Below are 11,791 nucleotides of genomic sequence, written 5' to 3'. Positions count from 1 at the left end.
TTTTTTTTTTTGAAACGTATGAACTAGACATTTGATTGATACCTATTAGCAACATCATGTGATTCATGATTTTAATCAAAATGACACAGTGTGAAAACGAACAAAAATAATTATAGCATATATGTACTTATACCATAGGGTGTGTAATTGCAAACAGCCAACAATAATATTTACCTCGATTATGGAGATTATTAGAAGATGCAATGAAGATGAGAAGGGAAGAAGACGGAGAAATAAGAACGATAAAATCTTTTGAACCGTAATTACTTATTTATAACATATTAAACACCATATTAGGAATTTAAAAAAAGAAAAAAATTAAATATCTTATTGAAAACCCTAAATCTCTCTCTCCCTCTCTCGAGAAAACAAAGGCCGCGGTGGCGAAAACTTCACCTCTCGTCCGGTGGCATTCCGGGCGGCAGCAGTGTTGACCTTGGTCGCGCTACTGTCATAAGGTTGCTGCCGGACATGTATTGAGTCCTATGGCTAGGCCCTTGTGTTGGCTCTGCCCGGAGGTTGGACATGGCTCCAGCTTGATTTTCTGTTTTGCTTTGAGGCGGTGATGATGGTTGTCGGTTCAGCGTCAAGCGCGAGTGGGCAGGGCGGTTTCCATGCGACGGTAGCGGTGCAGCGATGTCTGCTCATTTGGCGGCGTTAAGGTGGAGTCCTCGTTTCTTGGCGGTGGTGGTCGACGTTGGTGCTTCTGGCGGATCTACTCTAAGAGTGAAGCAGGGCTGGGTTGGGCTTCATTGGGCCTCGAGCTATCCTTTGGGCCTTTTCCCAAATAGTTTGTTTATTTTCTTTTGTTACATCCTTTGTTTGAGGATTCCTATGTTTTTAGGTTTTGTCTGATTACAATAATTTTCTTGTATTAGGATCCTAGGCACTTGTGTGCACTCTAGCCATCTTTAGCGCCTCCGGCGTAGTACCAATGGAGGATCTCTACTACCTCTACGTATTTGAATGTATAATGAGTAGGTCTATTTCTATGTATCACTGTGGGTACTACCACTATCTTTTTGTCTGTCTATAGATGACAGCGGAAATCTAAGGGTTTCTCAAAGTTTTCTTGTGCTCGTCCGGCGGCACGTCCCTGCGGCGTTGTCGTCGGACGGGTGGCCTTCTGTCTCGTCGTCTCTCTTCGATGTGCGAGCATGTTTTCTGCTAGGAGTCTGGTGGCACGGGGAAGAGCAGCTACTAGCGATCAGTGGTGGGGGTCTGTTAGGTGGAGAAGTTGGGTTGATCTGGTGGTGATGCAGGCTGATCGGGGCTGGATCTGCTTTCCGGCGCAGGGCGGTGGTGCTGCAACGGACAGGCTGGGCTCCTGGTTACCTCGATTCGCTGGGCGGTCCTGGTATGCACCGGACGATGGGTTGATGGGCGGAGGTCATGGTGGGTGGGGCGCCGATGGCACAGTGACGGGGGTTGTCCGTCAGAGGTGGTGGTCTCCAGATCCGGGTTAGCCAAGGTGTTGGTGTTGGTGGTTGACGTGTGGGCTTGGTTAGTGGGCTGCTTTGACCCCTTTGCTAATTGGGCCCAGTTAGGCCCTGTTTTACTTTTATGTTGTTTTATTTCTCTAGTTAATGCTTATGTTCTGGTTCAATTGCGCCTTAGGCGAGTAATAAGTCCCTACATAGTTTTTGTAGGGCTAGTCGGGTTTCGTGCCTGTGTGTGCACTCAACGTGCCTTGTCTGCTCTAGGTAGGCGGCGAGTTCCTTGCTTCGTCAAATGGTCGCTCCCGCCTAGTGGCAGGGTGAAGCTAAGTGTCGTCGGATCTATCCTCCGGCAGCAACATAGTAGGAAAGTTGTGCTTATGGAAATTATGCTACGTTGTAATTGGGTTACATATCGAGTTATCTTTCCGTTATGTCACCGCTATGTCAAAGCAAATGGAGTAGCCAATAGTGCACTCTTTGCTAATTGGTGCTTGTTAGAATACATGTATTCTGTAGAGTTTTCTGATATTATTTCAGGACGTGCTCTAGATGTTTATTGTAATCAGGGGTTTAGGCTTAATGCCCCCCCTTGTATTCGGCAGTTTCATTAATCAAGGTTGGAGGGTAGCCGCACAAAGCCCTCATTTCAAAAAAAAAAAAATAGATGACAGCGGAAGGGTATGTAACGACATGTAACGGCCTATTCTGGCTTTGTAATGAATAATATTACCGCCCCTCGAGCTACTTCAAAAAAAAAAATGTTTAGTTCAACAAAATAAAAAAGTAAATAAATATGATATGACAGCTGAGTCATTTAATCGCAACTAATTCAGTAATTGAATTTAGATTAAATTTTGTCTAAAATGATTTATATGTACGCATAACTAACTGACTGACACCAAATATTTTTGCTACTTCATTTTTAAGTAAATAATAATTTATCAAGTACCTTGTTACCTCAAGACCAAACTAGCCGTAGCCTCTTCGATCGGTATTTGCAAAGAATCTTACCATCTAGAGTTACAGGATCGTGATCGTCAAGGCCTTTAGCAGCAAATTTTTGCCTTTGGAACGGCAATGGAATAGAGAGGAGTGGTAAATTTGATGCCTGAGACGACAAAGTGATCCTGCCGTCTCGTTAATTTTCCCTTAGGTACTCACCGTACTCTTCAACTTGGACCGTCACTCTGAAATAGAAACCATGCATATATACTTTGTATGACATATAGCAAGAATTACTGTACGTGGATCAGTGAAGCCTATGGAGTTATGTTACCAAGTCAACAGAATCACGAGCGGCCAATATGCAAGTATATCAGCACATGAAACAAGTCCAGGACACAAGGCCTCCAGTTGTGTCTCTGCATCTTTGATGACATCAAATCCTCTCAACCCGGCCCGGATTCGGCAATGCATTGCTCTCCGCGGATGAGCCCTTAATCAAAATCGAGCCATGCATCACAACCTGCACAACAACACAAGCATCAATCCTGAATGAATCTGGACCAACTCCAAAATGTACAGAATCAACAAAGTTTCGAAGTACAAAACCTGAACAAAGGATCACAACCCTCCATGCATTTTTCCTCTGTAGCTATATTGATGTTTGTGGTTTCTAGTGCTTTCGGCTTTTCCTTGAATTGGTTTCACATTTGCTTTTGCTTTCCTACTTTTGCATGGAAACGTTTGCATTCAAATTGCTCTGCTTAGTCTTATTTAGTGCAGCACTTTGAGTGCCTAATCTGATGAAGCTCACGATTCAGTACAGCACTTCTATATGGCACAGTGATGTGAATGGAAATAGAGAGAGATTTGGATTTGTAACAGAGAACCATATTATTACCGAAAACATTTCCCAGAACACCTGAAGTTCAAAGTTCTCCAAGCTGGTAAGAATTATCTATAGGATCGATACGGCTAAAAACTTGCTTTTTAACTGTTGGCGGCATGCATGTGTAGAGAGAATTCAGAGAAATGTGGTCCGGTTCTTCTAGAGCCGGTCCTAACATTGTAGAGGTCTGAAGCGAATAATTAAAATGTGGACTCATAAATGGTGTTCGATCAATAACCAAATTTGTTTTATTCAATAATATTTTTTTTTTTCATATAGCATTTTGTTTTCTTACATTTATAAGGGATATTGACCCAATGCCCAATTTTGAGTCAAGTTACTCCCACTTACTCCACTAAGAAAATTTTACTCTCATTTACCCAATTTAAACTCAAGTGACATATTTACCCCCAATCTAATTAATAACTACAAACTTCTCTCTCTCTCTCTCCTCCTCCTATCAGACTCTCTCTTTCTCCCTCCTCCTATCAGCTCTCTCTCTTCCCCTATCGAGTCGACTGAGCGAGCGACCACCATTTCCGTCGACTCGAAGACACCGAGTTCACTACCGTCTTCGCCGGACGAGGACTGGATGACGGTTGGTCAGGAGCTAGGCGTAAGGGACTGGGCAGCGGTGTCCATCCATGGAGGCTTCGCCGTTCCTTCACTCACAGTCAAGCAAGACCAAAACTGACCCGCCGGAGAAGTCAATCAACCCTTACAGAAACCGCAACGTCGTCACCGCCGAGTTCTCTAGTTTTGATTCCTACGGCGTCGTCCGGGTAATCGGGTTTCGATTATGAGCGGGATGTCGTCCGGGTTCTGGGGTCTGGATTCCGACGACGGCTCCAAGGGACAACCGCTGTCGCGACAATCGGTGTCGTCGCCGCAGGGTTGGGATCTGCGTCCGGCTTGATTTCCAGTACGACCTCGTCGGTGTCTTCCACCGATGACCAGATAAATATGCACGACCCGGTCAGTTTGGGGCTTTCAGGTTGGTTTGGATTTTGGGGGTTTTTAATCAAATTGAGTTTCGGTGAATTTGATTCAATTCAAGGGAGTAAGATGTACAAAAATGAGCAATTTTATTGAATTTGGTAGTTGTCAAAAATAGCCGCCTTGTCGATTTTGTATCCTCTAAGAAACAATTGGTTTTGTTTTTCAATTGCTCAATGATCAGTTTCACGTTTGTATCTTCAAGTTTGGGATTTGGATTTTGTTTCAAGTTGTTTTTCCCTTAAGTTGATGATCATAATAGCTGGATTAGCTAATTATTGGGAGGCAATAATCATTTTATTGGGGCAATACACTTATTTTTTGGGGCAATAATAATATTATTGTGGGGCAATAATGTTTCTACTGGGGAGCAATAATCATATTATTAGGGGGCAGTAATGTTTCTACTGGGGGCTACTGTGGGGCAATAATAATATTATTGGGGAACAATAATATTCTCCCGTGACCTATGAGATCTCCGACGAGCTTTTTGAGAACTTCCGGCGACCGGTGACGGGATTCTGGCGACCGGCGACCGGTGACCAGACTCCGGTCAAGTCTCCGTTGACTTCTTTCTAAGTGACAATGGGAGGGAGGGCAAAATTGTCTCAATAATATACACAAAATAATAATAAAAAAATACTTAATTGGGTATTAGGGCAAAAAATATGTAATTTGTTGGGTAAGTATGAAATCTTATAAGATGATTGGGTAAGTGGGGTTAATGAAGCTCAATTTTGGATAAATGGACATTTTCCCTAAATTTATTATAAGAGGCCACCAGCCTCCGGTGGGGGCCTTCATGGCCGGCCTTGGGTTCTCCAACTGTAGTGCATACAGATTACGGAGATGTTATGCAAGGAATAGAAGTAATTGTACTTTTTCCATCTCTTGGACTCTCATCTTTTATTCGACATATATGATGACTGATCGATAAGCTTTTAAGTTTCAACCTTGTATTGGAATCGACTTAGAGGCCTTAATTTCAATTAAATATGTATCGAGAAGCAACATACATGATTTAAAATTGCGATTTCTACACGGTTAAGATTACATTACTCCATAGAATTTGCAGAAATTGAGGATCAGACTGCACTGCTTTAGGTTACCAGGCATATTTTTTTTAGCTCGTATTAAACTCGTATCCTATTCGCTTCAGACTTGGTCATAGACCCCAGATCTGTACGTAGCACCAGGTTGCCACCCATTTGGAATCAAATTTGTTGGCAACGAGGTCTGGCCTGAGTACTGGGAAGTCAACTTTAATGACAATGGAGGAGGATGCACCCCAAGATTATTGCATGGCACGCCAGTCCTCCTCGGCTCATATGATTAATTTGGGACCTTATGGTGATGAATTTAAGGGGTATCTAGTAACAATGATGAGCTCAGTAAACAAATAGTAAATGGATGTTTAGTACTACAGTTTGAAACATTGTAGCAAAATCATACTGATCTGATATTTAGTACTACAGTTTGGAATATGGCAACAACATCTACAAACATGCATCTGATCATATCAAATGCTTATATCTTGTTCAAAGGGTTCTCTGCAAGGGAGTCATTGTTGAACCGAACTAGGAGATCGATGTGCCAAGGCCATTCCCCATTGCCTTCTCCATTACATCGAGGTCCACTTCAATACCACAAAATGTCGGTAAATCTAACTGAATATCAGCTACATGACGTCCATAATCTCTCCCACACAAACGCATTGCCTGCGAAAAGAAGAAGAAGAGATATTTGATCCCATTTATGCAGCAGTTGAAGCATGATAAGGAAAAGCATCATTTAGGTGTTTGGGTTTTGCTAAGAATTGTTTGCAAGTTAATTTTATTTGCTACAAGGGATTGAACAAGCATTAACCAAGGGATCGAATTACCTGAACGTACACATTAAAGTATTTAAGCAACTAAGCACACAGGATTAATTCTATAGAGACTATATACCTGATAGAGATTCTTCAACCAGCGCTTACATCTAAGATCAGGAAACTCATAATCACTTATGGTAACAATTTCAGAGCCATCTGGATTTGTTCTTGGACGAAGAATAACCTTAGCAGTGCCAGGAAACACGTTCAGAAGCTCATCTTGGCGTTGAGCTCGAGTTAACGGTGTCTCTGTTTAAAATTAAAATTATGTAAAACTCCAATCCGACACAATGAAATTGAAATCCTTCAAAAGCAAAGAGCCTATATAAATAAATATTCGGCGATAGTGCACCAACAATAGAATCTGAACAGGATTTTATTTTACAACTGTTTCAACAGATCGAGACAATAATTATACAGAACAAGATCACCAATTCCTAGCATATATCGATGAAATTAACTATGGAAGAAGAAAAATTTCAAGGCCGCACAAACCTGAGTTCTGGGGAGCCATGTAACTAATTTCTGTTTCCCCCGCTGGCTGGATATGGATGAGGATGGATTTAGGGTTCTCTTCCAAAAGAAGTCGAATCCCTTTTTCTCTTATCTTTAACCAGAGACGAACAAGTGAATTCTTGGGTTTGGTCTTGTACTTCCGGGCCATCCGATCCGTTCTGTTAGTTTCTCTTTTATTCTTTTCTTTTTTTAATTATTAATTAATAACTTCTCAATTAAATTATAAATTCAAAGTTCTGACATAAAAATCTGACTAAATGCATAAGATAATTAATCTTTTACAATACATGCACCATTTTTGGTGGTATAATTTTTTTTTATTTCATAGCAGGTAGTTATTTAATGTTACATAGCTTGAAAGATTTTTTTTTGCTGCACCATTCTATTGTCACCATATCATCTACTTTGTTCACCCTATATGAGCGAATATTTCAATACCAATCTTGTGATTGAGAAATTTTATACAATTAAACTCGAGAGAGTTTACAACGTACCAGGCCACTGCACCTCTCGTTGTGCCGCCCAGATTGCTGCATCCGCCTTTAACGCACCACTCACTTGCCATTGCACTCGTATATTTTTTTTTTCCCCTTGGATACATGACTCCATCGATCTAATTACTGTTCAATGAGCTCTTAATTTGATGAAATTCCTTGCCACCCACGAATTTTCTCTCTCTGTCTTTCAATCTCAGTTCACTTTGATTTAGTTTTGTTATCAGTTCAAAGCCTTTTGTGCATCTTCATTAATTCCAACACATGTCAACGAAGTGCATATGCTCTATAATGAACTGGCTAACTATATTAGAAGAAAAATGGAAACAAAGAGACTAGGATAGTGCAGTGTTTTTATTTTTTTATTTATTATAATAAGATAGTTGAGCTTTGCTGCAAATGAAGTGGTGTACAATTTTGAACTAGGTTTATATCTTCTTCTTTATTTACTTCAATTATCTTTTGTCTAATGTCATTCTATTAATGACAGCAAAAAAAATGTGTAATGACCATTCTAACTTGAGTTAAATGAGAAATTGATTTGATTTTAAAAACTATTTTTTGTTCTTCCGGTTATTGGTTTTGTTTTATTTTATTTTATAGGGAAATTATGGAAAAGATCAAATTAGAGTATGAAATGATAAAAATGTCACCTAGTTTCCCACTTGATAAAAAGGTCCATTAGGGTGGTATTATTTTATTTAAGGGTAATGTTGAAAATTATGGTGTTTAAAATCAAATGTATGGTGAACAAGGAAGTAGAAGGGTGGTATTAGCCGCATCCTTTTTAAAATCAGTTGGTAGAGCACAACTATCATCTAAATCTTAATTATCTTTAGCAGACGTATCTAATACCCTTTCAATTGGAGACATGATTTTGAATCAAGTAAATATTAGTCTACTAGAATTAGAAATTCAACTAGGAACACAGTTTTCATAGTGTAAATTGAGTTATGTAATTCAACTAAAAAAAAAAAAAAGCATAGAAATATTTCTATAAAATTATTCATTTATCGAGATAATAATAACTCAAGGGTTTTTAGTTTTTACTACATAGATAGAAGGAAACAAGAAAGAAACCAACAGAACTCCAATGCAAAACAAATAGCCCAAACAGAAGGGGCATTAGGCCAACAACACAGAAAGATCAGCTTGTGAATTTATTGCCACTCTTTCAAGTTCATTAGAAAGAAAAGAAAAAAGGGCAATCTTTAGTATGTGAAACTGAATTTTGACAGTTTTGAAAACCTTAAAGACCCGCAATGACCAATCTTAAGTATTCATATGCACATAGATAAGAGAAGTTTTAGAACGAGTACATATATAACAATTAGAAAGTTAAAACAAGATATATATCTAGCAGACTTCATATATGACTTTGTACAGGATATCATAAGGGGGAAAGTTCACACAGGACACATATATGACTTTGTAGAAAATTTAGATCCAGGTATCTGACCAATACAAATCCTTGATCCCCTCAAAAGCAATACAACATCCACAACTGAACTGTCCATACTAGATAAGCATTGGGGCGAGACAATTCTTCAAAGATGAGGAGCTGCATTGGTGGAAGTAGAGGCCTTCTTGTCTAACTCATCAGGTGACACCTGAATACCACAAAACTTAAGTATAGTGTCGCGATATGATACACTATCGGGACTGTCGCTCCCACACAAGCGTGTTACCTGCAAGACAGAAAATAGATTGTTGTTCACAATGTTAGTACTTTTACTTCATTTAGGCAAATCAGCTGTGATGACATTATAAGGAATTAGTTGGTCATTTATTACGAGAAACCCTACATACATAATAAACTAGTGATGGATAACATTTTCCATTCACTCAAAGAGGAACGGACTGGGGTGTTGAAACTCTGATAAGGTAAAGGTAATGACTTGGATTCCTAGCTAATAAGAATCAGTTGCATAGTGCAATTATTCAATCAATTGAACATAAACACTAAGGAAATTTGTATTTGTATGCCATATATATAGTCTTAATCCGGTATAGGTCGGAAAGTAAAATATAAATCATAAAGGTAAAATACGCGTACATCATAGTAGTGATACAAAAGACTCCGGCAGGTATCAAACGAAATGAATTCGTCTGAAGCCACAGCGCCAGCGCCAGCGGCAGGTTCTGATCTTCGACGAGTAACAATATAAGCTGCACCAGGATATCTCCTCAGAAGGTCATCTTGTTGTTCCCTGGTACTTAATCTGGAACCTAAATAATTGATTAACACAGTGAATGAAAAATTTGTGGGCTAGAAAGAACAAGTTGAAACCTGAACCATTGGTTAAGTAATAAATATGACATACCTGATCTTAGGCCGGTCGATTTTCCTCCAATTCTTCCGGACGATCTCAACCCTACGAACATATATAAATCCAATTCAGAATTTTGGGAGTCAGATAGTATAACAATTAACAAAGCCCCAGGCATCGATTAACTAACCTCCGCCTGAACGGACACGGCAACGGGCACCACCAGCCATATGATCTCCGATACACAGCCGCAATCGATGGATTTTTTAGGGTTCCTTCTGTAATTTTACCCCAATTTCCCCCGATCTACATTGGGGCTTATTTATATATACTTGGGCTCCGGTTTTGCTTCGATCTGGGCCGCTCTTTCTTTTTCAGCGTTTAAATGTATATACATTTGTTATCTTCTATATTATATTTAAAGTTTTTTTTTTTTTTTTTTTTTTAAGAATGTAAAGAGGAATTTAAAAAAAAAAATTAATTAAAAAAGAAAGAGAGAGAAGAGGATATGCACCATAACTGAATATTTTGACGTAAATACCCCCTAATTATTAAAAAGCATAGGAAATGTCACACCCCCAAACTTGAGACCAATATTGTACTGAAATATGGTACCCGAATTTGGGATGTGAGCCAAACTAAATAAAACTTCCTTTTTGAAAGAAAGTAAAAGACTATATATAGATATACCTGAATTGTACTTTTATTAGAAAACGAAATTGTCAAAATATTTACGTAACCAAAGTTAAGCAAAATTCAAATCAGTACAGGTATTCACTTGAAATATATAGTAGTAGAAAAATATTCTTTTATCTAGTAGGTTCTTCCCTTTTTCCCCATGCATCTACTCGTTACCTGAAAACATGAAGGTGTAGCATCATGAGTAACACAGACCCAGTAAGTACATCTTACATTCTTATATTAATGTGTCTTATAAGAAATCAAAACTGAACAACCAAGTAAAAATGTACCGAGAACCATTTATATGTTCACACCAAATCTTAAGTATGTATTTGTATACACACAACAGACACATATATCAATATTTGTAAAACTCATAATAATATCACATAGTCACATCTCTTTTATCGAATCAACAAATACTGCAGCAATAATAGGTGCAAATAACCTCAAAACAATGCATGCTCGATTCTCTTTTCACTTAACACCATAACATATTAACAATATATCACAGATAGATATTTGATCAAAACAATATAAGTACACTTTTCATTTTAGTGAATTTTCGGATTAACTGGTAACAAATCATAAATCCACGTGTTAGGGTCCATAATACCAAAACACGGGAAAGCCAGGTTGATTGGTAACAATTCATAAATCCACGTGCTAGGGTCCATAATACCAAAGCACGGGAAACCACATGCTAGGGTCCATAATACCAAAGCATGGGTAAGCCGCAGCATACCAGGGTCCAACGTACTATACCCAAGTATGTATACTCAAAGTAAGCAACCTTCCTAAGAGTATAATAGTGCACTATCTGAAGGGACTAGGGCCCAGGCTTAACGTCTCATAACACCAAAACACATTTACCAGTAATTCACTTAAGCACGGGGTTGTAGATAACACCCGGCTTCACAATTGTACTTCTCAGACATAATCAAATTCACAAAATACAATCTTTATAAATTATAGATCATAATATATGTATATGTACACACACATATAGAGACATACATATATTCAGGAATAACCTCATCTGAAAACATATGTAGCATAATTATATAACACAAATAAGTAAATTCACTAGCAAACAACATAATTAAAAATAAGCTAATTAAAAATAAGCTTATACATAACTGAAATCAAGTAAAATATGTAATAATAAAGTACAAGCATATAAACAAGCTTACATAAGTAAATATAACTGAAATTGTGTGGACAAATTAATATATATACATAAATATATATATATATATATATATCTATAATTAAACTTGAAAGTAATTGTGCAATAAAGGTACTGCAAATTAAACTTGAAAGTAAATGTGCAATAAAATAAAGGTACTGCAAATTAAACTTGAAAGTAAATGTGCAATAAAATAAAGGTACTGTAAATTAGAAGTAGTAAAAGAATATTAGTTAGTAGTCAAAGAGTTAGTAGTCCACTTTTCATAGTATTAGAAATCTTAGTCCGAAGTGTCCATTCATCAATCAAAATAATAGTACCAAGTACTGTCAACTTTCTGTTTTTATAACTTGTTCAATTCATGTCCGAAATAGTCAAGTGAAGACACCAAGTCATAGGATTTTTCATAAGGAATTCAATGGAATAAGTCATGTAGTCCAGATCAGAGTGATATAGTTCAGAAATGGTAAAAGAACCATAACAGTGCTGAAACCGATATTTT

At 38.1% G+C, this 11,791-nt stretch overlaps 2 protein-coding genes across 2 annotated transcripts; both read right to left on the bottom strand.

Annotated features, from left to right (window-relative positions):
* Positions 1–5,654: 5,654 nt before the first annotated feature.
* Positions 5,655–6,782, bottom strand: LOC133741218 (uncharacterized). Its single transcript, XM_062169154.1, has 3 exons — positions 6,635–6,782; positions 6,216–6,388; positions 5,655–5,984 (listed from the first exon to the last, which is right to left on the bottom strand). The coding sequence occupies exons 1-3, from the start codon at positions 6,651–6,653 to the stop codon at positions 5,844–5,846; spliced, it is 333 nt and encodes a 110-aa protein (XP_062025138.1). The 5' UTR covers positions 6,654–6,782; the 3' UTR covers positions 5,655–5,843.
* A 1,614-nt stretch (positions 6,783–8,396) lies between these two features.
* Positions 8,397–9,764, bottom strand: LOC133740826 (uncharacterized). Its single transcript, XM_062168767.1, has 4 exons — positions 9,610–9,764; positions 9,474–9,524; positions 9,206–9,378; positions 8,397–8,837 (listed from the first exon to the last, which is right to left on the bottom strand). Exons 1-4 carry the CDS (start codon positions 9,647–9,649, stop codon positions 8,697–8,699), a joined length of 405 nt encoding a protein of 134 aa, XP_062024751.1. The 5' UTR covers positions 9,650–9,764; the 3' UTR covers positions 8,397–8,696.
* Positions 9,765–11,791: the final 2,027 nt, after the last annotated feature.

Source organism: Rosa rugosa, chromosome 3, assembly GCF_958449725.1.
Source record: "Rosa rugosa chromosome 3, drRosRugo1.1, whole genome shotgun sequence".
Taxonomy (NCBI): Eukaryota; Viridiplantae; Streptophyta; class Magnoliopsida; order Rosales; family Rosaceae; genus Rosa; species Rosa rugosa.
The sequence above is the reverse complement of the archived record's forward strand: the minus strand, read 5'-3'. Positions and strand labels throughout refer to the sequence as shown.